Source organism: Panthera onca, chromosome E3 (assembly GCF_046562875.1).
Source record: "Panthera onca isolate mPanOnc1 chromosome E3, mPanOnc1 haplotype 2, whole genome shotgun sequence".
NCBI lineage: Eukaryota > Metazoa > Chordata > Mammalia > Carnivora > Felidae > Panthera > Panthera onca.
In genome coordinates this window covers 6,661,877-6,688,708 of record NC_138354.1, presented here as the reverse complement: position 1 = coordinate 6,688,708, position 26,832 = coordinate 6,661,877, and the positions used below count along the sequence as shown (strand labels likewise).

The 26,832-nt window shown below is 43.1% G+C and overlaps 2 protein-coding genes across 10 annotated transcripts in view; one reads left to right on the top strand and one right to left on the bottom strand.

Moving 5' to 3' along the window:
* Positions 1–16,766, top strand: part of TRIM4 (tripartite motif containing 4) — a 423,353-nt gene extending 406,587 nt beyond the window's left edge. The window contains exon 7 of the transcript XR_009615055.3: positions 16,744–16,766. The gene's annotated coding sequence lies outside the window, so the exon portion shown is untranslated. The remainder of the gene's footprint in view (positions 1–16,743) is intronic.
* Positions 1,580–25,815, bottom strand: ZKSCAN5 (zinc finger with KRAB and SCAN domains 5). 9 transcript variants are annotated; one of them, XM_060649402.3, is made up of 7 exons: positions 25,736–25,815; positions 23,550–24,066; positions 18,792–18,930; positions 14,070–14,152; positions 13,655–13,790; positions 6,948–7,562; positions 1,580–3,259 (listed from the first exon to the last, which is right to left on the bottom strand). In XM_060649402.3, the coding sequence occupies exons 2-7, from the start codon at positions 23,961–23,963 to the stop codon at positions 2,136–2,138; spliced, it is 2,511 nt and encodes an 836-aa protein (XP_060505385.3). In that variant the 5' UTR covers positions 23,964–24,066; positions 25,736–25,815; the 3' UTR covers positions 1,580–2,135. The 9 variants fall into 9 exon arrangements, with proteins under 9 accessions (XP_060505385.3, XP_060505387.3, XP_060505388.3 ...); XM_060649404.3 differs by having other exon boundaries at positions 23,550–24,069; positions 25,736–25,814; XM_060649405.3 differs by having other exon boundaries at positions 25,691–25,737.
* Positions 25,816–26,832: the final 1,017 nt, after the last annotated feature.

The following is a 26,832-nucleotide window of genomic DNA, read 5'->3' as shown; positions in this document are numbered from 1 at the left end:
CTAGATAACCAATTGCCAGGCCAATGTCTCCTCCAGTTTAACAGTTATTAAGCACCTATTACATACACGTGCCAGAAAACTGGGGCTTCCTCCATCAGGTGGGAGGTTGGGTTTGATGATCGCATGGGACCCAGCACAATTTTTCAAGGTTCTTTAACTTTATGATTTTATCATTATCTTGGATCAAAAGTTTTTCACACAGGTAACAAAAACAGAGTTTCACCACTTTGTAATGTTTGATGTTTAATAATGTAAGCCCTAATACAGGTTAGTGCTTACGAGCTTAGTTTTTGGAGGCAAAGTGGTCTGGCTGGGTTCAAATGCTAGTTCTGCCACATACTGGCTGCATGACTTTGGGCAACTGAATGAACTATTCGAAACTTCATTTTTTCCCAACTGTAAAATGAGGGTGCTAAGTAAAACCACCTCATTAATATGAGGATTCAAGATGATCCACGTAAAGCACATGATGTTTAGAACATGGTAAATCCTCAATAAACATTAACGATAGTCTTCACTGCAGTTTTCATTCTCAATTAAGTCTTACACCTGGACCTTCAGTTGTGATTCTGTTTGCAGGGGACTCCTTAAATGCTACTCATGAGGCCCTGTGATACTCACACATGGATGTAGTCTCAGATAAAGTCTGGCCTGACCCACAAAGGGAGGGTTCTGGAGCATAAACTGAACCACGGGTTCTCCCATCCCCCACTGAGACCTAGTGAATCAGCCTTTTGGACCCCATATTAATGCCACTGACTAGGGGGTGTGGAGGGCAGATAACTCCAGCGAGGCAGCTCCCATCATCTGAGGACAATTCTCCAGAGTGTCTGGAGAAGGAGGAGAGTGGTGAACACCCAGTAGCTAAAACTCAGAGTAATTGGGGGACAGGCAGGCCAATTTGGTAAGGGGATCTGGGCAGGGCACCAGCGTACAACATACACAGTCAACAGGATCTATTGGGTGTTTCTTGTAAGCCCAGCAGTCAGGAGAAGCAGTGCCCAGAGGCACACTCTCTTCCTGTCTCTAGCAAAGAGGCTCAAATTAACTTATCCCATGTCGTCATCTTTCCCCTAGACCTTCCCACAAGGCAGGGCTAACCAGACCATGTACCTTTCTTCTCCTACTTACTGTTTACTTTCCAACCCAACTGCAACTCAAACTGACACTTATTCTGCACACTGTTATCTTCTGCAGGTCTATCTCCAGGGCAACTGGGAATTGCTACACATACTGCTTGCACCCAAGATTCTTAATTCAGCTTGGTCCAATTCCTTCCCTGGATACAGCTGCCCTCTTTCTTGTGGGTAACAGAATAAAAAGCAGCCCACAGTTTGGCCTGTCTTCTCTTCTCTATTCCCCTAAGGTCCCTCTCCCTTCTCCTCAAGATGTGACCAACCAACACAGTTTCTCTCCTGAATTTACACACTTAACTCCTAGCCAACTGACACTAGTAGAATCAAAACAAAAACAAGGTAGAGGTTTCATGGAGAAGTCTGAGACTAAATAATGCAACAGGAACACATACCATCCAGCCTCTGAACCCCAATTTTGCCAGAATATAAATACCTTAAGTCGATTTCTTTTCAAAGGCTTTAATACTCAAGATGAGAACAATGGCTGGAGCATTCTAGTGGCTGGGATAATCATTTCTAGAAAAGGTTCGTTGCTGAGGTACCAGAACAGCTAACATGCTTTAGAGTTCTCTCTTCCCTTCACTGTGCTCTTCCCTGAAGAAGCTGTCAAACAAGGCAGAAACTACAAATAAAGCTTATTTCTACTGCATTCATGAGGCTTTTCTCAGTGTCAACGTTCTGAGATTCAACAGAAGAATGAGTGTCATCTCAAGGCTTTCCTTCATCCACCATTATCCATGGGTGCTCTCTTGTCTAGATCCTTAAGCATGAAGCTGCTAACAAAAGCATTTCTTGATGGGGAAAGCAAACATATCTATTTATTGTGGATTCTCCAGCGTCCCTAAGTTCTAACTGAAGGATTTCAACATATCGGTAGGTTTGACGGTTATGCTGGAGAAAATGCTTGAAGTTGTTGTTATTACATTCAATATAGAAGTAGGGTTTCCCTTAGGAAGGCTTTCCTAAACTTGAGTAGGAGCTGTTCTACACCAGAAACATCTAGACACTTAAGGTATTTATGGGATTTGTCCTCTCATGACTTCTCAGATGTTTAAAGAGGCTACAACTCCAACCGAAACTCATTCCGCACTCTTTACACTGAAAGGGTTTCTCACCAGTATGGATTCTCTGATGCTGATTAAGATGGGACTTCAGAGTGAAGGCTCTGCCACATTCATGACATTGATGGGATTTCATGTTGGAGTAGGTTTTTTGATGTTTTATGTGGGAACACTGGCCAACGTTGTCTCTACATATATCACATTTATAGGTTTTCTCTGCAGTGTGAGTTTGGTAATGCTGAATAAGGTCTGAACTATAACTATAGGCTTTGCCACAGATATCACACTTATAAGGCTGCTCTTGTAACTCAATCTTCTTATCTTCAATCACTGTCAAGTTCCAACTATATGCTTCCTCACAAATGCCATTTTTTTCATTTGTCTGACCCATGTGGAGCACCTGATGTTCAATGAGGCTAACATACTGAAAAAAGATTTCTCCACATTCATGGCACTGATGGGATTTCTCTCTAGAGTGGAGTCTCAGATGCCCAGCAAGGTGTGACCGCCTCCCAAAGCCCTTGCCGCACTCATTACACTTAAAGGGTCTCTCCCCGCTGTGCACACTCTGATGCTGAACAAGATGAGACCTCACTCTAAATGCTTTCCCACATAAATGACAGGTGTAGGGTTTCTCACCAGTGTGGACCCGCTGATGCTGAGTCAGATGCACACGCTGATTGTAGCTTTTCCCACATTCGTCGCACCTAAATGGCTTCTCCCCCGTGTGTATTCGCTGATGTTGAATCAGATGTGCGCTCTGAATGAAGCTTTTTCCACATTCATTACATTTATGTGGTCTCTCTCCTGCGGATGATTTTTTGTGCACATATGTGACTTCGCTGAAATTTATCCTCTTTGAAGAAGGCTGTCCTAGTATCTCTTTCATGGGAACTCCCTGCTTTCTATCCAACTTGCCTGCATGTTCATGGCCTTCTCCAAAATCTTGCACTTGAGAAGCATTCCTTTGGATTCTTCCTGATAGTTCCACGTCTGCTTCTGAAAATTCTGAAATTTTCTTCTTAACATTCAATTTTGTATTCTTACTTCTTTTGTCACTGCCTGAAAGAATAAAGAGGAAATGCAGATGGCACCAGTTCTTTTACAGAAGAAGGATACGCTGCCAGGAAAAAGAGGATAATCAGGTGAAACCACGATGGAAGGGCAGTGACAAAGGGGGATACGTGTATATGCCTGAGCCAGCGGGAGTGAAAAGAACCTTTGGTATTTGTCCATTGAAAAGAAGGAGATGAAGGGGCTCACTAAGCAGGGTGGTGAGGATGGCCGAGGCTAGGCTATCGCTAACGTGAGTACCACACTTTGTCTATACAGGAAGGAGAGAGAGGCGTTCTGAAATGCAAACATGGGTCAGGCAGACAGAATTAGAACAAAACACAGCTGGATGGAGCAAGCAGACAAAAACTGGAGGAATGGGGAGCAAAGGATTATGAGGGGGATATAGAATTGGAAAGAACACCTGATTAGGAGCCAGGGCAAAAGAGAAACGAGTCAGGAAAAACTACTGTCAAGAGGGTAGGTGAGACATCAATCTCCACTCTCTTCGCCCTTAGCTGTCACTACATCTGCAGTTTCCCCCTCCCCCATAGCTTGAACCTGTGAATGCTCACTGCCTTTCTTGTCCGCTCCTGCCCACCCCGCTTCCCCCCCCCCCCCCCCCACCGAGACCAGCACTACAGGCTCTCCATAATTATGGCTGAATGAGCACGCAAAATATCCTCTTTTGATCAAAAAATGCTGGGGGAGGGGCACCTGGGTGGCTCAGTGGGTTAAGCGGCCGACTTAGAGCCCCTGCCTCAGGCTCTGTGCTGACAGCTCGGAGCCTGGAGCCTGTTTCAGATTCTGTGTCTCCCACTCTCTGACCCTCCCCCGTTCATGCTCTGTCTCTCTCTGTCTCAAAAATAAATAAACGTTAAAAAAAAAAAAAATGCTGGGGGCAGGGGTAGGGAGTATTAATAGGAAATTAGTCATAAGAACAACTGCAGAGAAGATACAAAAGGAAAGAGACTCTATTATTGTATTTTAGTGTTTATATTTATTTTTGACAGGGAGAGAGAGACCGCACAAGCAGGGAAGGTGTAGAGAGATGGGGACAGAGGATCCGAAGTGGGCACCGTGCTGATAGCAGAAAACCCAATGTGGGGCTGAACTCACAAACCATGAGACCATGACCGGAGTTAAAGTTGGACGCTCAACCGAGGCACCCATGCACCCTGAAAGGAGACTATTTTAAAATAAATGCTTTCCAGGTCTGGAGTGCTACTAGATGGATTCCCCCAATGAGGAATCCACCAAGCAGAAGGGATAGAACCGGCCGAGGAGATAGCTAAGGTCAACTCAACTTTAAAGACATTGTGAACTTCATAAACTTCTACTACATGATGGAAAAGGTGGTGGTGACTGTTAATGTGAATGACAGGTAGCCGGGCTTGGGGACATCAGAAGCAGAATTCTTTCATTTATTCATTCACTCATTTATTATTATTACTTTTTTTTTTTTTTTTAGGTAGGTTTCACACCCAGCGCAGAGCCCAATGCAGGGCTTGGACTCACGACCCTGAGATCAAGACCTGAGCTGAGATCAAGAGTCAGACACCTAACTGACTGAGCCACCCAGGCACCCCAAAGGCAGAATTTAAAAATAAATACTTATAAGACAGTTTTAAGAGTTATGTGAAAAACATTAAGAGGAGCCTTTACGTTCACAGCATAGGTGACAGTGATCTCATCCTTATGTAAGTTTAATGTCACTTGAATAGTTAACAAAAAAAATAAATAAATAAGTAAACAGGAAAAACTGTTCAACCTTACTGATAACCAAATTAATGAAAATGAAAACAGCAAAGACTTCTCTTTTGCTTACTCAATTTGTGTTTTTGTTAAAAAAAAAACAAAAAAAAAACTTCTTTTTCTGATAACCCTGGGAGAAATTTAGTAAAACTGACACTCTCATAGGGGTCACTATTTGAAAAAGCAATTTGGCAATATTTATCAAGACCCATAAAAATGTTTTTGGCCTTTCATCCATTAATCCCACTTCTGGGCATCTAGTATAAGGAAATAATCTTAAATATTTAAAAAAGGCACAGGTGGGGCACCTGGGTGGCTCAGTCGGTTAAGCAGCCAACTTCGGCTCAGGTCATGACCTCGAGGTTTGTGAGTTCAAGCCCCGCGTCGGGCTCTGTGCTGACGGCTCAGAGCCTGGAACCTGTTTCCGATTCTGTGTCTCCCTCTCTCTCTGCCCCTCCCCCATTCATGCTCTGTCTCTGTCTCAAAAATAAATAAATGTTAAAAAAAATTAAAAAAAAAAAAGGCACAGGTACAGTTATCAGGACAAAAGAGAAAAAATTAAAAATTCAACTGAGGAACAATTAAGTGTTGATGTGCCCACAGAGCGGCAGCTTGTCAGAAATAACAAACAGGTGGGGCACCTGGGTGGTTCAGTTGGTTAAACGTCCAACTCTTGACTTTAGTTTGGGTCATAATCTCACAGTTCATGGAATCGAGCCCTACATCAGGCTCTGCGCTGACAGCACGCAGCCTGCTTAGGATTCTCTCTCTCCCTACCGTGCTGGTACATGCATGCACATGCACATGTGTTCTCTCTCTCTCTCTCAAAATAAAAAAAAAAAAAAAAGAAAGAAATAACAAACAAGAGGGCTGAGCCACACGGAACAATGTGTGTCTAATATTTAACTGTACTCTACAAGTACACCTACATAAAAATAAGCTTATGAGGGGTGTCTAGGTAGCTCAGTCGGTTAAGTGTCTGACTTCGGCTCAGGTAATGATTTCACAATTCGTGAGTCCAAGCCCCGTGTCGGGCTCTGTGCTGACAGCTCAGAGCCTGGAGCCTGCCTCAAATTCTGTGTCTCCCTCTCTCTCTGCCCCTCCCCACTTGTGCTCTGTCTCTCTCTCAAAAATAAATAAAAACATTAAAAAAATTAAAAAAGATAAGCTTATGAAAAAATAGAAGGAAACATGTTAGAGAATACCAGTTATATTAGTTAGGATGGTGGGATTATGAGTGATTTTTTTTCCTCCTGCTTTTTTTACTCCAAACTTCCTATCCTAGGATTACTTTATTGTTTTAAAATAAGTAAAATAGTCTAAATTGGGAAAAAGGGAAAGAGGGAAGGAAGCATGCAAGAGAGCCAAAACCCTCATTTACTACAACAGAAAGGAAAGAGATAACATTTAAAATTGGTGAGTCGGGGCACCTGAGTGGCCCAGTCGGTTAAGTGCCCAACTTCGGCTCAGGTCATGATCGCGTGGTTTGTGAGTTCAAGCCCCACATCGGGCTCTGTGCTGACAGCTCAGAGCCTGGAGCCTGCTTCAGATTCTGTGTCTCCCTTCTCTCTGTCCCTCCCATGCTCATGCTCTGTGTCTCTCTCTCAATAGTAAATAAATGTTTTTAAAAAATTAAAAAAAAAATAAAATTGGTGAGTCAGGCAACAGCCGTATTTTTACAAATACAGAATTAAGAAACAGGCAAGAGAGCTGAAAGCAGGTACCTCTGGGAAGAGGGAAGTTGTGGGGATGGTGGAGAGGACATAGAATTTTGCCTACTAATTGGACAATGAGTTACAACATAAATCGTAACAAAATGGACTATGATCTCTGCCCCTTAGCTACTGTCCCCAGTACACAACCCGTCTGTCCTGCTGCTCTAAGCTAAGAAAACCATTTTTGCCTGCATTTATTCTCCAAACACCAAGTGCTGATTACATACATCTTTGGGATTTCTCTCTGAAGTGGCGCTTCAGGTGCTCAATCAGATGGGAGTGCCGGCCAAAGTTTTTCCCACACTCGGTACATCCGTAGGGTCTCTCCCCACTGTGCACACTGTGATGCTGGACAAGGTGCGAGCTCACGCGGAAGGCTTTTCCGCACACCTGACACTTGTACGGTTTCTCGCCAGTGTGGACACGCTGATGCTGTGTCAGGTGCACACGCTGATTGTAGCTTTTCCCACATTCACCACACTTAAACGGTTTTTCTCCAGTGTGGATTCGCCGATGTTGAATGAAGTTTGAGGCTTGAAGGAAAAATTTACCACAATCGTTACATTTGTGACCTCTCTCACCACTTGTGCTTGTATTTTGCTTACGGTTAGCATCTGTGATGGCACCAAGATCTCTTTTCTGGGAAGAGTTCTGCCTTGATTTCCCCACAGCGGGGTTTACCTGCCACCTTTCTACCATGCCGTGAAGGTCACTAACTTCTCCAAACCCTTGACTCTGGGGAACATTTCTTTCGGTGCTTGCTGACGTCATCCAGTGGGCTTCAGCATCATCAGAAATCTGCTTTACCATGAGTTCCACGTTGTCATTCCTAGACTCATAATCTGAAATGATAGAAGGAAAATGGAAAAATTAGCTATTTCCCATACTGGAAGAAAGAAAATGAGAGATACAGGTAATCACGAAAGCAACACATGCTAGCAATGCATGACTTGGTAAAGGCGGCCTTATGCCACAGAGATGGGATGAAGATTCCTCAAGAGGAAACAGGCTGGGGGACGAAGAAGTTGCATCAAACAGATGACTGGGAGACCAGTCATTCTATTTAATGAAGGTGATATCCTCTTGGTGTGGTATTTACAGTACCTGTTTGTGCATATCTGTGCAGTATTAAATATTCCTAATAAGGGGTGCCTGGGTGGCTCAGTCAGTTAATATCCGATTCTTGAATTCGGCTCAGGTCATGATCCCAGGGTCGTGAGATCGAGCCCTGTGTCGGGTTCCATGCTGAGAGCACAAAGCCTGCTTAGGATTCTCTTTCTCCCTCTCTGCTCCTCCCCCACTCACACTCTCTCTCTTAAAATAAATAAATAAACTTAGAAATAAATAAATATTCCTTTAAAAAAATTTTTTTTAGGGGCGCCTGGGTGGCTCAGTTGGTTGAGTGTCCAACTTCGGCTCAGGTCATGATCTCGCAGTTCGTGAGTTCGAGCCCCACATCAGGCTCTGTCCTGACAGCTCAGAGCCTGGAGCTTGCTTCAGATTCTGTGTCTCCCTCTCTCTATGCTCCTCCCCTGCTCACACCCTGTCTCTCTCTCTCAAGAATAAATAAATAAATACATACATACATAAAAATTTTTTATGTTTATTTTTGAGAGAGAGCCCATGAGTGGGAGAGGGGCAGAAAGAGAGACGGAGACACAGAATCAGAAGGAGGCTCCAGGCTCTGAGCTGTCACCACAGAGCCCGACGCAGGGCTCAAACTCACAAGCCATGAGATCATAACCTAAGCCAAAGTCGGACGCTTAACCGACTGAGCCACCCAGGCGCCCCAATAAATAAATATTCCTAATAAAATGTGATTATTGGGTTATGCAGCAAACCCAAAATTCACCTTCCTCTTCCTGTTTCTTCATAGCCTGGAGAAGAAAGATATTTCCAGCTTTTTTAATCCCCAAAGAATCTGTTTGGTATGAATTAATATAAAGGAAAAAAGATATTCTTTCTATACCCAGAGAAGAATTTACTACTGTCAAAAAAAAAGCTAGCTTAACATCCAATAGTCATTAGTGAGTACAGATGCTGAACACATGGCAATCATGTCCCTGGGCAACTGGATCAGCAACCTACACTTCACTTGAAGCACTGACATTTAATATGCTTTGCACAGACAAATCTTCCATCATTAAAAAACAGGGAATATTATTTTTTATATGCTAGAGAGAGAGAGAGAGAGAGAAATCATAGCCTATTAAGAGCTTTCTAATAAGATTTTTTTTTATAAACAGAAAAGTTGTTTTCAAATATTACAGAATGATGGTAATAAGAGCTAATATTTGCTGAATGCATACTGTGGACCAGGCACTGTGCCTTTAAGTGCTTTACAATTTTATGGCACTTAATCCTTACAATGACCTTTTGAGGTAGATACTATCACTATCCTTTTTTGACACAGTGAGAAGTTGTAATTCTTATACCATAAAGAAAATTTTGATTTTAATTTCTTGTAACTCCTTTTACTTAATTCTCTTCCTAAAAAAAAAAACATTAATAGTAGATTCAAACATATAATCAAAACAAATTCTATCACAAAACCAGACCTTTGACACATTTTTTTCCTGCCCACTTAAATAGGAAGGTAATCTCCATCATCCCAGTAATACTTTTTCTTTTATTCACATCTGCTTAGGCTAACTGTATTATTAGAATTCTCTCCCTTCCAACAAGTCCAAAAAGCTCATGGCTTTCTTTTTCCAGTGGCATATTTGAAAAACAAATCAGACTAGCCCAACACACCTCTTTGGTACTATTAACTGCCCTTTTCCAGAGAAGGCGATTATACGGGTTGGTACACAAATGGGTTTAGATTTGCTTTTTTCCTCTTTCCCCATTTCTTCTCCACATACATGATAAGCTTTCTGTTGATTCTCCTGATTTATTTCTGTATTTGACAGAGAACTGTGCTCCTCGCTCAGTGCTATGCCCAGCTGGTAAGTAATGCAATGGTGGGGGGTAGGGTGTAGACAAAAACACCCAATCAGGCAGATTTGGTGCTTTACAGATTCTTCAACCTTACCAGTGCCCTGTCTGGCATTCTACATTCCTAACTAAGGATGGCTCCTTTCCCTGATCATTTTTCTCTTCAGCTACATCAAAATATCTCTCCACCGTGGCCCCCAAGATATATCACTGTTACTTAAAAAGTAGAGTAGTGTGTATGGTATGCTATCATTTTTGCAAAAACTCACATATACACAGACTATGTTTAGAGATACAATCCAGAAACTGGCAACAGTCATTGCCTCTTTGAGGGAAACCAAAAGATTGAGGATTGGAGTAGGTGACTCACTTTTCACCTTATACCCATTCATACTATTGCAGAATGTTTTAGTATGTGCATGTACACCCTTTTCCAAACCAAAGTTCTCCACTGCACACGAACCTCTACTTCACCACTTCCTCCATCACCTGCTCATTCTCAACAGGTGACTGTCTCCTATTTCAGAGTCAAAGCTATCCACTCCAGAGCTCCTTGAACATCCTACAGCCGCAATCAAAAACTTGCTGGCAGCCTTCCTCTGTCATCCTCCCATCGCCTCTTGGTAGAAGAGGTGTCTCTCTCTCCCTGGCCAAGGCCAAGCCTTCCTTCTGGATCTTGGACCTCCTCATGCCATCCTGTTTTCCAGGGACTGCCCTCATCAATGATCTGTTCTTCCTTGTCTCAATGTTTCAAACTCACTCCTCCCTAGTTCTTTTCCAGTTGCATTTAAGTATGATTAAAACTTTTCCATTGAGGGGCACCTAGGTGGCTCAGTCGGCTGAACGTCCAACTTTGGCTCAGGTCGTGATCTCATGGTTTGTGAGTTTGAGCCTCCTGCTGGGCCCACTGCTGTCAGTGCAAAGCCCCCTTCGGATCCTCAGTCCCCCCTCTCTCTTTGCCCCTCCCCCACTTGTATACTCTCTCTCAAAAATAAACATTAAAGGGGCACCTGGGTGGCTCAGTCAGTTAAGCGTCCGACTTTGGCTCAGGTCATGATCTCACGGTTCGTGGGTTCAAGCCCCACATCGGGCTCTGTACTGATCACTTGGAGCCTGGAGCCTGCTTCGGATTCTGTCTCCCTCTCTCTCTGACCTTCCCCCACTTGTACTCTGTGTGTCTCTCTCTCTCAAAAATAAATAAACATTAAAAAATAAACATTAAAAAAATCTGCCATTGACAAAGAAAACATACAAAACTAATGTATCCATCTAAGCCTGTACTCTTGCACTGATCAGCCCTCTTTCCCATTTCCTTCACAATGTTTTTGGAAGTTTATTTATGATAGCTTTCTCAAATTCCTTTGCAACCTACAAAGAAACTGTCTTTTGTTCCCCAATGTCCTGACACTCCTTAAAATGGCTGTCTCCAAGATACATCTATTTTTTTAAATCTCATTTCTGGATCTGATGGATACTTTGAAAACCTTGACCTTCTCTGGGTGCCTAGGTGGCTCAGTCAGTTAAGCAACCGACTTCAGCTCAGGTCATGATCTCACAGTCCATGAGTTCAAGCCCCACATTGGGCTCCGTGCTGACAGCTCAGAGCCTGGAGCCTGATTCACATTTTTTGTCTCCCTTTCTCTCTGCCCCTCCTCTGCTCATGCTCTGTCTCTGTCTCTCAAAAATAATAAACGTTAAAAAATTAAGCAAAAAAAAAACTTGACCTTCTCAAGGGTATCAGGAACACACTGGTGTGAAAATAATCTAATGCAGCCTTCCCAGAGATGTTATTAAGGGGGCAGAAATCATCAAACATGTTCTTAATGTAGAAGAAGATACTAGAGTTATAAATATGTTGTAATGAACAAATAGATTTTTAAAAAAATCAGATAAAGTACAAATTTAAAATTGCTTGGAGAATGGTGTAAAAAAGAACTGTATAGGGGCGCCTGGGTGGCTCGGTTGGGCGTCCAACTTCAGCTCAGGTCATGATCTCACGGCTCGTGAATTCAAGCCCCGCGTCAGGCTCTGTACGGACAGCTCAGAGCCTACAGCCTGCTTCAGATTCTGTGTCTCCCTCTCTCTTTACCTCTCCCCCACTCACGCTCTGTCTCTCTCTTGCCTTCAAAAATAAACATACATTGAAAATATTTAAAAAAAAATAACTGTACCAAGTTCTGAAATCCTAAAACCCATTAAATGCCTGCAAAGTAACTGAAAAAGATAAAATGATACTACCAGACTGAAATTAGACAAGTGAGGCATTTAATTTAAAAAGAGACTGAAAAAGTATTTGCATTACATATAACATATGTGCCGCATAAATAATTCCTTGAGATGAAAACCGCCACCAAGATGTGAACAGATAAAGCCACAAAGGGCCAGTACAAATAAGTCAAAGAAATACAAATATATATCACTAGTATTAGAAGAAATGTAAAATTTAAAAGAGCAGAAGTCAATTTTGCTTATTTTTTAAAAAGTTTTTATTTTTGAGAGAGAGAGAGAACATGCATGTGAGCAGGGGAGGCGCAGGGAAGGATTGTGGGGGGAGACAGAAGGTCTGAAGCAGGCTCTGTGTAGACAGCAGAGAGCCTGATGTGGGGCTCGAACCCACAAACCATGAGATCATGACCGGAGCCGAAAGGAGACGCCTACCTAACTGAGCCACCCAGGCACCCCAATTTTACTTTTTAAATAAAAACCTGTAAGTGAACTAAAACCCTTACGACAACATAAACTGGTATAATGCTTTTCAAAAGAAACTTGGCATTATATGGAGCACCCGGCTGGCTCAGAGGATGGTGTGACTCTTGATCTCAGGGTCATGATCTCAGGGTCATGGGTGTGAGCCCCACGCTGGGTGTAAAGATGACTTAAATAAATAATAAACTTTTTTTTTTTAAAAAAAGGAAATTTGGCATTATATATGTCTTTCATCTAAAGTCTACTAGAGTGCTTGATATATAGTGGTTCTTCTAAAAGAATTCATTCGAAAGCAGAAAAGCCGTTAGTTTCAAAATGCTTGCCACAGTGCTGAGACTTTTATAATTGCTCTAGGCAGCATAAATGAGTATCAGTTTCCAGGATCGTCATTTAGAAACAGGTTCAAAATCTCATTTGGGACACAAATTCAAGAAGGGATGGGACATGTAAAATGTAGATGCCAAGGTGAACACCATGAAATGGGCACCAGTGATCTGAGAATGGTAATGGAGTGAACAACTAGCCACCTGTGCCTTGGAGAAAAGTCACTGTAATACCTACAGAAGAGCCTTGAACAACACACATTTGAACCATGCAGGTCTACTTATACGTGGATTTCTCTTGATAAAAACAGACTCTGAATGTGTTTCTTCTTCCTTATGATTTTAATAACATTTTCTTTTCTCTGGCTCACTTTCACATAAGTAAACATGGTATATGATACATAAACTATGCAGTAATGCTTCAGGTCAGCAACAGGCTCTGAGTAGTTAAGTTTTGGGGGAGTCAGAAGTTATATTCAGACTTTCAACTGCATGGGGGGTGGGCCTAACCCCATGTTGTTCAAGGGTCAAATATACCCTAATAAATGGCCATTCAGCAAAGTCTGAGATGTTTTTGCAAGTGAGAAGTATTCAGTTAGAATTATTCAATTTGTCAAGGAATAGAGTACAATGACTACTACAAATCTGTTAAAACGCAAAACCTGTTAGTATTGAGCTCTTTTATTTTAAAGCACTAAAAAGAGAACATTTGCTGGATTCTAAATACTATCCCCTAAGTATCATCAGACTTCAATCATACCCTAATTAAGATGGAAATAATCAGAATAAGCTGAATAAGAAAAAACAAAAAACAAAAAACCAGGAACACTGATTTACTCTTTCACAGAAAAAAATAAATAAACAAAGTCATAGTAATTAAAACATACATGCTTTTATACGATGTGCCAGAAATACTCTTTGTAACAAAATGAAGATGTCCTAATCCATGCAGATGAAATAATTCTTACCCATGGAAGGAATACTCCCATAATTCTCCTTCCTGTCATCCCTATAGAGTGACTTCTGAGACTGGTCCAAATGTCCCCATTCCTCCAGGATGAAGGATACAGCCACATCAGCCACATCTTCAATTTTCACCAACTTCTGAAACATGAGATCTCCACTAAATTCCCATTCCCTATGTGCAAATTTGGCGTGAGGGGAAGAAGTGGGAGCATGAAGGGAAAAAACAGAGGAGGGACTGTGCTTCAAAGAGGAGAGGGGCACACGGGGTGGAACAGGAAGAGACATTCAAGTAGGAACCCAAGATGGGCCCAGTCTGTAGTGAGAGACAGAACTCCTGATAAAGAGTCAGGATTAGGGCAGCTCCTCGTCCAAGAACAGACACGGGTCCTCACTGCGGGCACTGGGACGCCGGCTCACCTGGGACCCAGCTGAGAGAAGTGAGGCTGTCAGCTCCTGGCTGTCCTTCAGGGGAAGGGGAGGAACTTGGAGAGCAGGTAGGGCTGAGGGGGGAGAAAAAGAGGTGTCAGAATATCTTTGCCCAGTTCCAATTGCCAGCATGTTCCACTTTTGCTCAAGAATCCACAATGGGGCCCTGCTGCAGCAAGGCCAAATGTTTCTACTTGGCTCTCAAGACCCTCTACATTGTGGCTCCTCCCACACCTAACAACACTGACCCTTCCCCCAAAAAAACTAGACTCCCTGCTCTGGTCAGGCTAATCCCTGCTGGTGACCTCAGACTGTGCCGTTCACCTATAAGGGATTCAATCTGCTCTGCCAAGGTCAAATCTGGTCATCTCAAAGAATAACCTGTCCCCCACATCTTCGTGAAGCTGAAACACTAGTGAGAGCCCAGGGCTTCTCAAATTTTAATGTGCAAACAAAATCACCTGGAGGTCTTGGTACAGGGCAGATATGGCTCAAAAGTTCTGGAATGGCCCCCATATTCTCCGCTTTTAACAAAGCCAGGTGATGCTGGCGCTGCTTCCTGGGCCACGCTTTCATCAGCAAGGCCTTAGCCCACATTCTCTTCCTTCAAGAAGTTACCATGGTCGATTGATAGCCATTTAGTGTGCACTAAGTCATGTGTTATAAGAATAGGCAGAAAACAATTCTTGCCTTCCAAAAACTTCACTGTCTAGTGGGGAATGCAGACACATAAACCTTACTTACTTCCTGCTCAGGGTAAAAGTGTTATACTTGAAATTCACCCAAGTTCCTATAGAAGCACAGAGGCAGGGCACCTACGTAGTGGAGAGTGGGAGGTGGGAGCATCAGGAAAGCCTTTCCACAGAAGTGACTCTGGGAAGTAGCGGGGGCGGGGGGGGGGGGGAATGGTTAGGGTGTTGAGGGTGCTTTCCAGGCAGAGTGAACTGCATGTGCAATGCCTGGAGGATTTGATCTCTAGATGGTGGTGACCTTCTGACCCCCTGCTGTCACCTCTGCTTGTTCTTTGTCCAAGATTCATGATGCATACGATCTCATTGTCTATGTATGCCCTGATTTGGACAGACTCACCTAGTATAAACCTTCAGCCTGACAGTTTGTGGACATTGCTATGGTTTCCCTGGTCCCAAAGATGTATGTGCTTATGTAGCTTGCTTCTGTCCAAGAACTAGGAAGTAATAGGCAATGACACAAAAAGGACATAATGGTTAAGAGACGAAAGCCAGAAACCAAGATGGCATCTGAAACCAGAAGTGTGGCTAAAGAGTCAAAGTAAGACTTGAAGAAAGGGATGAATGTAGTCTATACTCAAACAGCAATTTTGATTTCAAGTATTACAATTGGAATACTTATAATAATTACATTCCAAACAACTACACCGATTTTATGAAGTTTCTATGAAAGCTTCTGTTTCTTTAGCTTTTAAGCAAATGACTTTGCCCCTCTCAAGCTCAACTTAGTCCCAGGGCCTGGAAACCAGCCCTTGGTGCTCTCAAAGGCATAAGGAATCCAGTGTGTAAAAATCAAAAACCAAAACAAACACAAAACAAACATAGCAATTTTGTCAGAAGGCAGACACTGGCCAAAAAAAAAAAAAAAAAAGACACTGGGTCTAGCTAACAGGGCAGAGGAGAGAAGCAGCTCCTAGAACAGAAGGTGTGATGAGACGCTGCCAGTAGAAGGAAGAGAACAGTATTTTCGGAGGACAGGAGTCTGCACCTGGGAGGGACTCATGGAAAGGCAAGGGCAGCCCAGCTCAGAAAGGTACAAGTATAAATTTGGAGCTGACTGCTGGGGTTAGAACCCCAGCTCTGCCACTTAACAGCTTTGTGACCTTGAAAGAATTACCTCACTTTTCTAGGCTTCAGCTGTTTCATTTCTAACATGAGTATAACAGTCGTAGCTATTCCACTGGGTTAGTGCAAGCATTAACCCTTGGTATACCAACTAGGTGTATTAGACACAATTTGGGATTGGGGGTTTCTTTTTTGAACAGTTTTAACTATTTTTAAAGACTAGAATTACATGACTTATTTCTTTAGAGGTCTACTAAAGAACAAAATGAAAATTTATCTTAGTATTATTAAAAAAGAGAATAAACCTGGGGCGCCTGGGTGGCTCAGTTGGTTAAGCGTCCGACTTCAACTCAAGTCATGATCTTGCAGTTCATGGGTTCGAGCCCCACGTAGGACTCTGTGCTGACAGCTCAGAGCCTGGAGCCTGCTTCAGATTCTGCCTCTCCCTCTCTCTCTGCCCTTCCTCTGTTCATGTTCTGTGTCTTTCTCTCCCAAAAATAAATAAACATTAAAAAAAAATAGAATAAACTTCATTCTGTCTTGTAATTTCTATATGGATCCATTGGACTCTTCTACACATTTAGGGTAGATTTTGAGATCTGAGTGATCTTATTTTCCTTGTATCATAAAACATTTTTCTAATTCATCATCCTATGAATTACCACGTTTACTAAATATTACTCATTAATTATTCCCAATGATAGCAAAAAAACTAAAATAATGAGAAAACAGAGGAGAATAAAAGAAATACTTAGGATGATGTAATAGTGAAATAAATCATCATTCTTCACTATTCTCCAAGTATTAAATTCACTGCCCAGGGCTTTGCATCATCATCAAGAAGGTATAAGACTTTGGGGCGCCTGGGTGGCGCAGTCGGTTAAGCGTCCGACTTCAGCCAGGTCACGATCTCGCGGTCCGTGAGTTCGAGCCCCGCGTCAGGCTCTGGGCTGATGGCTCGGAGCCTGGAGCCTGTTTCCGATTCTGTGTCTCCCTCTCTCTCTGCCCCTCCCCCGTTCATGCTCTGTCTCTCTCTGTCCCAAAAATAAATTAAAAACGTTGAAAAAAAAAATTAAAAAAAAAAAAAAAAAAAAAAAGAAGGTATAAGACTTTGATGCCTGTTTTTAGCTCTCACTGAGGATGACTGAAAATTCAGAATTTTTCATTTTCCACCCATATCAGCAAAGAGAAGAAAATATGCAGCAGATAACATTGCACTTTTAATAGATGAAGTAAGAAGACAATATGAAGAACAGAGAAGTACACGCTACACAATAATGACGAAACTGAACCCAGAGGGGAAATCTTCGAAGGAGTCTACAAATACTATCAGAGGTAACTTTTCTCAAACATAAGAATCAACGATAAACACTAGATTTTGAAAAGGAAATATGACATTCTCATCCAGCGAATTATTCAACAAGAAGGACTTCATCAGGCCAAGATTTTGCAACAAGACCCTGGACCATCCCACTTTGCTAAAGCGACAGTATTCATTTCGCTAAAGGGATAGTATTGTGTGACAGTGTTCTTTCATTTTTTTATGTTTCTATTACCAAAATGTACTTGATATAAAAAGGTTTAGTTCTCATTAAAAGTTCCTTAAAATTATTTTTTATTAGCCTTTGATTCTTCTGTAAATGATCTGTAAAATGACATATATACGAATGTATGTAAGCTTGTGTATATAGGCGTGTGTGTGTATGTATATATAATAAAAAGGATCCATTGGCCCCAGATGGTAAACGGTGAAGACTACTTTTTCTGGTAAACAGAGGGTTTAATGAGTTCCCAAAGGTAAAGCAGTTGGAATACTTGCGGACACATAGTAAACACTAATGTAAGTGATTCCTGCTGCTGCTGCTTCTATCATCACTCCCACAGTGAAAGAAAAGCCGGAAAAGGTCAGGGCCCTGGAGCATGTAAAGTGAAAGGCCTGACCACTAGAGGGAGCCAAGAAGAAAGCCGGGGGCCAAACCTGGAAATACAGGTTCATGACACTTTTCTCCACAATTCTGAAATCTCAAAGCTCCAAATACCAAAAGCCTTCCTTTCAGGAAGGTAGACACTGAACTAATTTGACAGAAAAACCTGACCAGAACTGATGTGAAGCTATTTAAAGTCTTGATTTAATCCCCTTACTGTAAATACATATACATTTCACTGGCGAAATACTAATGTGCATGACTGTGGAGTCCCACCTCAAATCCCGCTGGTACTGTAATGTACGGTATATAAGTCATATTCCCTTACTAAATCAGAAAATTTCTGAATCCTAAAATATATCTCATAGCAAGGGTTTGGTTAGGGTTATAGACCTGTGGACACATACCATAAATAAGATACTCGGCAGTTCACTTTTCTTTCTTCACATGTTTAATACAAGTTGATAAAATTGAGGGGGGTGGGGAGGGAAGGAGAGAAAGAGAAGGAGAGAACAAACGCTCTACAGGTCACGGTAAGCAACTGCTTGAAGTAAGACTTCAAGGTGGGTGAATGAGCAGCCAGAAATGAATGGATGCAATTAGAAACTGGAGAGCTGTTCTTACATAAGCAGTGAGATAACAAAACGTGTGCAGAGTTGGAAAACTGCTGTAAAACAAGTATGACACTTTTGTAAAAGACTTCTGTAGATCTTTTGACAGTGCCTGTACTTAGAACTGTCGTCATCTGCATTACGGCTTTCAAACAGAACCGCATCCTAGCCGTCCTGCAAGCTCACCTCTCTCTGCATGCCAGGGACTCAATTCTGGGTCCCCAGCCCTTCCCAACCTGACAGTGCTGCCAGATGCAGAAAGGCCACCCGCCCAAAGTCTCGCTCATACAGATACCGCTTACCCATAAGACCAGGATGCCCGCTCTCTAGCCCCATCTGTTCCACTGAATCGTAGGTCCTCACCATTTTCCTCCAGAAGATGAGGCTTCTGTGGCTCCTGTTCGGATGGGGGGTCCACAGACAGGAGCTGGTGGCTGGGGGACTCCTGAACAACTCCAGGTGGTACCATCTTCTGAGGAAGCACTTCAGGACACACCACGATCTGACAAGCACAATCACACCAATCAGCACACTGTAGAGAAGGCTAAGAATCCAGTAAATTCACACTATTCTTCCATTCACTCCTTTGCCAAATATACAATGTGCATTTACAACGAGCCAGACACTGATGGCTTAAGCCATAACAGTGGCTTAACAAATAGTTTCTTTCCAGTCAAAGATGACTTCCATTAAACATATCAACGCACAAATAAATGCATGATTGCAAACTATTACGTGTTAGAAAGGAGACGAAAGTAGTGCCCTAATACATAACAGATGAGAACCTACTTTAGAGAAGGTGGACAAGGAAGGCTTGTCCGACAAAGTGTCACTGAAGTAAACAGCTCCAGGGCAAAAGAAGCCTGCCAGGGGAAAAGTAAGAAGTGCTCTGGGCAAAGAGAACAACATAAAGACTCTCAAGTAGAAGATAGGTGTGTGATGTGGTCAAGGAACCGTAAGAAGGCCAGGGTAGGTCAAGTTTACTGAGGAGGGGAGAGAAGTGAGAAGTCAAGTTGTCAAGGTCAATATAGAGCTCAAGAAGCCACACTCAGTTCCTTAGCAGACCAGGTTCAAGACAGACCAACACTAAGACAAGAGCTGGTTCCTGTCCAGCATGCTAAGTAAGTACTCCCTGTTTCTGTTCTGGGCTCTTGCTCGACCCTAGGGGACACACAGTTCCTCTGCCAAAACCCGTCTCCACAATCAGTCTTTTCTGGAAGTTACTAACTCAGCAGCATCCTAGCAGGTAATAAGATCCTGCATTGAGACAGAATTGCCACCCCCCTCTCCCCCTCCCTTAGGTTTCAAAGCACTTTAAATTTTAACCCTCTTGGCACTGGCGAAATGTGGTACGGGAGTTACATTAAGAAGCGGCTGCAAAACAGTTGTGGCAAAGATCACTCTGCGTGGAAGTGTGTGTGTCCTTGTGGAGCCGCTCAGAATAAGAGTTAAGATGATGCCAAGCATGTCAAAGGGCACGTCAGCACCAAAGAAGCAAAGCAGCCCTTCAGGTCCCCTGAGACTGGGACACAGAAACCAAGGAGAAGGGTAAAGTTTAAAGCCTGGGAAAAGGGCCTGCCAGAGACAGTGACTTCCTGGAGATAAAGTTGAGGAACAATGTTGGGGACACAGACAGCAGACAAAGAGAAAGGCAAACAAAGCAAGCCATGGAAGTCCTTAAGAAAATCCCCTCTATGGGCCTCAAATCCCTGATACCAATAAGAATTTTTTTTTTCTCTGTGTCCTTCCAAAGATGGGCTGTATATCACAATTAGAGGTAAATGCACATATCTGCTGCAAATCTTCTACTTAAAAAATACTTCTTGTTTTTAAGTGTACTTTTGAGTATTTATTACTATAAAAAAGCAGGGCAAAGTTTCTTTATTAATATCCCAAATTAGGCTTAAAAAAGAAGCAACTAGATGTCACCATGAACTTTTACTTTCTGTCCTGACAGAAGCAACAGAAAGATTCAGACATTCCCATCTGGAGGACATTCGGTATAGCCAAGGGTCTGGCTGAGAGTCAGGAGCAATTCCCTCTGCTGCCCACTCGCGTCATGGAGTGAGCTGAACCACTTGAAGAGCTTGAGAATGTCCTGGAATGTTAACGTACCCTTTACCCAGAGATAAAGAGTAATGAGATTGAGACCTTACACCGAAGCACAGTGGCTCTAAAGAATGATGGAAATTTAATTAGCTTCAAACTCTTGTGACCTAAGATCTCATGATTCTGTTTCTTTGTTCTAACAACAACAACAACAACAACAACAACAACAAAATTAAAACTTAAGAGAGTGTGACCCTAGCAACAAGAAGGTAGAGGCTCAAGTTTAATGAGTAAGAAAAGACAAGAAGAGGTAACAACATAAAGGTATTGATTCTCCCTAGGGGCACCTGGGTGGCTCCTTCAGTTAAGTGTCCGACTTCCACTCAGGTCATGGTCTCACCATTCGCGGGTTTGGGTCTCACGGTTCGTGGGTTCGAGCCCCACATCAGGCTCTGTGCTAACAGCGCAGAGCCTGGAGCTTGCTTCAGATTCTGTGTCTCCCTCTCTCTCTGTGTGCCCCTTCCCACATATGCTCCCTCTCTCTCTCACTTTCAAAATAAATAAATATTTAAAAAATATTTTAGGGGTGCCTGGGTGGCTCAGTCGGTTAAACGTCCAACTTCAGCTCAGGTCATGATCTCATGGTTCATGGGTTCGAGCCCCGCATCGGGCTCTGTGCTAACAGCTAGGAGCCTGCTTTGGATTCTGTGTCTCCCTCTCTCTACCCCTCCCCTGGTCACACTCTGTTTCTGTCTCTCAAAAATAAATAAATGTAAAACAAAAATGTAAGAAAAAAATTTAAATAAAGATATTGATTTTCCCTAAATTAACATAGGATTTACTGCAACCCCAACAACAACAAAAAAAAACCCAACAGGATTTTTGGAGTGGTGAAAACTACATTAGTAATTCTAAAGCTTATAAGGAAAAAAGAAAATATTGAAAATATTTGGAAGGAGGAAGAGTAGCCCTACCACATATCAAAACCCTTTACAGAGCTCAAGTAATTAAAATACTGATAGCTGAACAGATAATAAGATCAACAAAACAATTGAAAGAACATAAGTAAATTCAGGGGCGCCTGGGTGGCTCAGTCGGTTAAGCATCCGACTCTTGATTTTGGCTCAGGTTGTGATCTCATGGTTCATGGGTTCAAGCCCTGCACAGGGCTTTGCGTTGACAGCATGGAGCCTGCTTGGGATTCTCTGCATTCTTCTCTCTCTGCCTCTCTCCTGTTCACACGTGCCCACACACGCTCATGCTCTCTCTCTCTCAAAAATAAATAAACATTAAAAAAAAAAAAAAAGGGCCGTGAGTAGACCCAAATGCATACAGAAATCTGGTATGTAATAAAGACAGCATTTTAATTAGAGTGAGGAAAAAAGGGATTTCTCTACAAGTTGCTGGGGCAACTGGACAGACATCTGGGAGAAAAGAGTTGTAACCATACCAAACACCATGCACCAAAAAAAATTTTTTTTGACTTGAGAAGAGACTACTAGAAAATTTTCTTATGATGTAGTGGAGAAGGCCTTTCTAAGTGTGGCACAAAACCCAGAAACCATAAATTAAAAGATATAAACAGAGCACATAAAAATAAAAAAAACCTGCAAAAGTCTCCATAAGCAAAGATAAACAAGGTGGAGAAATAAACTTGCACCTCAGATGACAGACACAGTGCTTACTTTTTCAAATAGGCAAATAATGTAAACAGATAAATCACAAAAAAGGGTACACACACAGGGCACCTGGCTGGCTCAGTTGGGGAACATGTGACTCTTGAACTGGGCATTGTAAGTTCATATTCAAACCCTACATTTGTAGTAGAGCTTAGTTTTCAAGAAGGAAAAACAAGGGTACACAGGTAACCCTTTAAAATATATATATACTGTGGTTGGGGATCCTGGGCGGCTCAGTCAGTTAAGTGACCGACGTTGGCTCAGGTCACGATCTCATGACTCTGGAGTTCAAGCCCCACATCAGGCTCTGTGCTGACAGCTCAGAGCTTGGAACCTGCTTCGGATTCTTTGCCCCCCTCTCTCTCTCTGCCCCTCCCCTGCTTGGGCTCTCTCTCTCAAAAATGAATAAACTTTAAAAAATTAAAAAACATATATATGTATATATACACATACATATTCTGTGGTCAAACTCACTCATAATATGAGAAATGCATATTAAAATTTAACAGAAGTAGAATGTTGCATCTTTCAGACTGGTGATGACAAAAAGTTGGGCAACATCATGTGATCAGGCTGTGAGCAAAAAATTTCTCTCACACCCTGCAGCTGGGAATAAAAACTGGTATAACCTCTCTGAAGGGCAACTTCTCACCAGCTGTCAAAATTACAAATGCACATCGTCTCTGAGCCAACAATCTGACTTCTAAGCATTTATTATTCTACAGTTAAGGATGAACATAAAGGACAGTCATTGTAGCAAAATTTACGTTCAGAAACAATCTAAAGGAATGACTTAAATGGCCTTCACCAGGAGTTTGATTATGGTACATCCATCCACACGATGGAATATAAGCAGTCTCCGGGAGTGAGGCAGGTCTGTTTGCACCAACATGGAACAAACCAAGATATAAACAAATAGCAAGAGGCAGAAGTACACAGTGATTTAAACCACATCTGTGGCTTTTTAAAGCACATTATCCACACGTCCACTTATACATACAGAAGAAAGTAGATCTCTGTAAGGATATACAGGTATCAGGTGACAGTGGTTGCCTCTGAAGAGAACTAGGCAGCCAGAGAAGGAGAGGCGGGAGGAAACTTACTTTTCATAACAAACTTATGCACCTTTTGAATTTTGTATCATGTCAATCAAAAGATAAATACAGTAATTTTAAAAATAAGTTAAATCGCAGACTGTCTTCTCCAGGTTAACACACTGGATACTGCTTCTCTTTGCTGGAGTGGCAGGAAATCTCCACAGTGTACCTAATCCCAGGAGAACAAAAGAATATGAATGAAGCACCAGAGCGCTAAGAATCTCACCCCTGCTCAGCAGCAACTTAACTCTCTTCCTCTCCTTCCTCATTGCTCTAATGTCTCCTCTTCCACTCACCTGTTGTCTGCGTTCCTCTAGCTCTCTCTGTATATTTTCTACCACAGCCACGGCCTCTTCTCCACTTTCCGGGTGATGTTCTCTCACCCAGGTCTGGAACTCTTCCGGTAGGATGGTCAGGAACTGCTCCAGCACCAGAAGCTCCAGGATCTGCTCCTTGGTGTGCAGCTCGGGCCTCAGCCACTCGCAGCACAGCACCCGGAGCTGGCTCAGGGCCTCCCGGGGGCCTGATGCCTCATGGTACTGGAAGTGCCTGAAGCGCTGGTAAAAAGTCTCAAACACTGGAGGGTTGTACTCTTGCATCCAGGTACAGTCTTCTTCTTCCACCTTCACTATTAGAAGGTCTTCTTGCTCCTGTGAAGTCTCAGCGGGAGGGTCTAAGTCTATAACTTCCCCAGACTCTGTCATTATCATTCCAACTCAGAGGGATGTCTCTCCAGGTTAGCTGTGTCACACAGATCAAATCTGGTTTCTGCTCTTTAAAATCTTCTGAAGGGCAGTTTCATTAGCGTGCAACCTACTGATACATTAGAAAGCATTATTAGCAAAGAGATGACAAAGAGGTCATCTCTACTAAAGATGACCACTCAACAGAGTAATTTCCTTTAAAATATAGACAAGATATGGGGGGCCTGGGTGACTCAGTCGGTTAAGCGTCCGACTTCGTCTCAGGTCATGATCTCACCGTCCCTGAGTTCAAGCCCCGCATCGGGCTCTGTGCTGACAGCTCAGAGCCTGGAGCCTGTTTCAGATTCTGTGTCTCCCTCTCTCTCTGCCCCTCCCCTGTTCACGCTCTCTGCCTCAAACATAAATAAACGTTTAAAAAATTTTAAATAAAATAAAATATACACAAGATAGCTGTCATTCCACCCATAAAATTACTACTAATACAGAACATTTCCAAAGTTAAAAAAAATTTAAATAAGAGGGGCCCCCAGGTGGCTCAGCGGTTAGGTGTCAACTCTTGATTCCAGTTCAGGTCATGATCTCACAGTTGTGAGATGGAGCCTGACGACCGGCTCCGAGCTGAGTGGAGCCTGCTTGGGATTCTCTCTCTCCCTCTCTCTCTGTCTCTCCTCTGCTCATGCACTCGCTCTCTCTCAAAATAAACAAGCAAACATTTTTTTAAAACGTAAAGAGCAACAAAACTCTGACATCAGGTCTAACCAAATACAATTTTAATGGTGAAGAGCATTAAATTTCATATAAATAACAGGACAAGACTTACTACTAAGTAGTCCAGACGCAGTCTTTCCTTTTGACTACAAGCCAAACTTACAACACGAGTCAAAAATATTACAACGGTCAAAACTGGTCCTGTCCTTCATGCCACAAGAGCATGACGGACCAACAGGAGACTTCATTGGTTCCGAAGAGAAGCTGAGTTACAAGTACAGATTGGGACCTGTATTCCTCTGAATCGCCCCTGACCCCAAAGACACGGAAAACGGGCCGGTCAAGGTTAGATACAGGATACCCTTCTGGATACAAAACCCATTCTCTTCCCTCAAGGCACCAGTCCCAGGGAGCTCTACTGGAAGACCAAGCTCTCGCAGCAGGTTGGGAAGATAGGTTTCTTCCTACAAACGGAGAGAAAACCGAAGTCTACACTTCGCAACACTTCCTCGCCGGAAGTAAGCAAGTCCAAGCGTTCCCTGTCCAACGGGGTCGAGCCATCAATCCCACCGCCGAGAGCACTTCCGAGTCCTCTCTAGGAATCCCGGAGGTCCTCGCCTCGCAGCAGGCGGGAGCTGCCCGCCCCAGGCCCCGCCCCGGAGCGGCTGTGGGCCAATCGGCGGGGAGTTGGGGCACCTCCCCGGACGGGGCCGTTCCCCGCCCACCCAACCGCAGGTTCAGCGTCGCTAGAGCCGGGGAGGAAACGGAGCCAGCTGCTCCCCACCTGTGCCTAAAGCCATTTAAACAGCCCGGGCTCCTCCCCTTTGCTTGGGAGTCTGGGCAAGGGACCGGGCCTTACTTGTCCAGAGTGGTTGCTACGACAACAGTTGCTAATGTCTGATTGGCCGTGGAACTTGCGCTCCCCCACCCCAACGCCCTGCGCCCTACTTCGAAGTAGGTTCGTCCCTTCCTGAGAGCCCACAACCCTAATTTCTCTTTAATTTTAAGTCCTTCGTTTTCTTCACCTGATTCCTCGCCTCTGCCCACACCCGGTCTCCAGACACACCCACCTCTTCACCACCGCGGAGAGCTCACAGGGCCTGTCTCCGACGTCAGACCCGGGAGTCCCAGGAGCCTACAACTCCCAGAAGCCCCGCGCGGGCCACGCCCGCTAGCCAATAGGGCCGCGGATCTCTTTGCAGCCTCGGTCTCCAGGGCTTATCAGAGTGCGGGAGGGCAGGGAGGCGTTTCCTTGAGCTCCTCTGCCCAGAAGGAGGGTCGTAGCGGAGCAGGTTGCTCTCTCGGCTGGGAGAGTGACGTCGGAAGCGCCTCATTCCTGTGAAGAAGGGGAGTCGTCCATGCAGGGCTTCTCTAGCCAGAGGATGCCCTTCTTAATAATCTCTCATTTTTGTATCAGGCTTAAATTGACCCTGTGGTATGTTTGGTGGATTGTAGTATTTGTATGGTTTCACTTTTTACGTTTACATTGAGTACTCTTGAACATCGAGCCTTTTGGTCCGTTCAAAATTATGGTGTATGGTGTGAAGTAAAGATCTAACTTCATCTTTTTCCAAGCCATTACCCAGTTGTCTCAACATTTATGAAAAAGGCTATCTTTACCTCCCATTGATCTGTGATGCTGCCTTTATCATATACCAAATCCTCATGTTTTGTGGTCTCTTTCTAGATTTTCTATTCTGTCGCATTGGTCTATTTGTCAATGCATGTGATAATATGCGGTTTCAATTTATTGAGCATTAATAATTGGTTTTACTATTTCTTACAGAGAATGCCCCCTGCTGTGTTTCTTCTTCAAAGTATTTTTGCTTCTTTAGTTCTTTTCCAAATTAACTATAGATTCAATTTTCCTAGTTCCAGAAATAAATCTGTATTGGGATCATTTTTAATATGTATTCACTTAGGGAAAGTTGACGTTCCTTTTTTTCCCTTTTTAAAAAAAAAATATTTATGTATTTTTTAGAGAGAGCAAGTGTGTGAGCACAAGCAGGAGAGGGGCAGAGAGAGAGGAAGAGAGAGAATTCCAAGTAGGCTCCGTGTTTTCAGCACAGAGCCCTATAAGGGGCTCCATCTCACGAACCATGAAATCATGACCTGAGCCAAAATCAAGAGTCAGGCACTTAACCAACTGAGCCACCCAGGTACCCCA

Bases quoted from the DNA above. Each gene is read 5' to 3' on its own strand.
- ZKSCAN5 (XM_060649402.3), bottom strand. From the start codon at position 23,963: ATGATAATGACAGAGTCTGGGGAAGTTATAGACTTAGACCCTCCCGCT. The intron at 14,153-18,791 runs GTGAGGACCTAC...CTCCCCCCTCAG, and splicing joins TCATCTTCTGGAGGAAAATG to CCCTACCTGCTCTCCAAGTT. The intron at 7,563-13,654 runs GTAAGAATTATT...CTATCATTTCAG, and splicing joins TGGGAGTATTCCTTCCATGG to ATTATGAGTCTAGGAATGAC.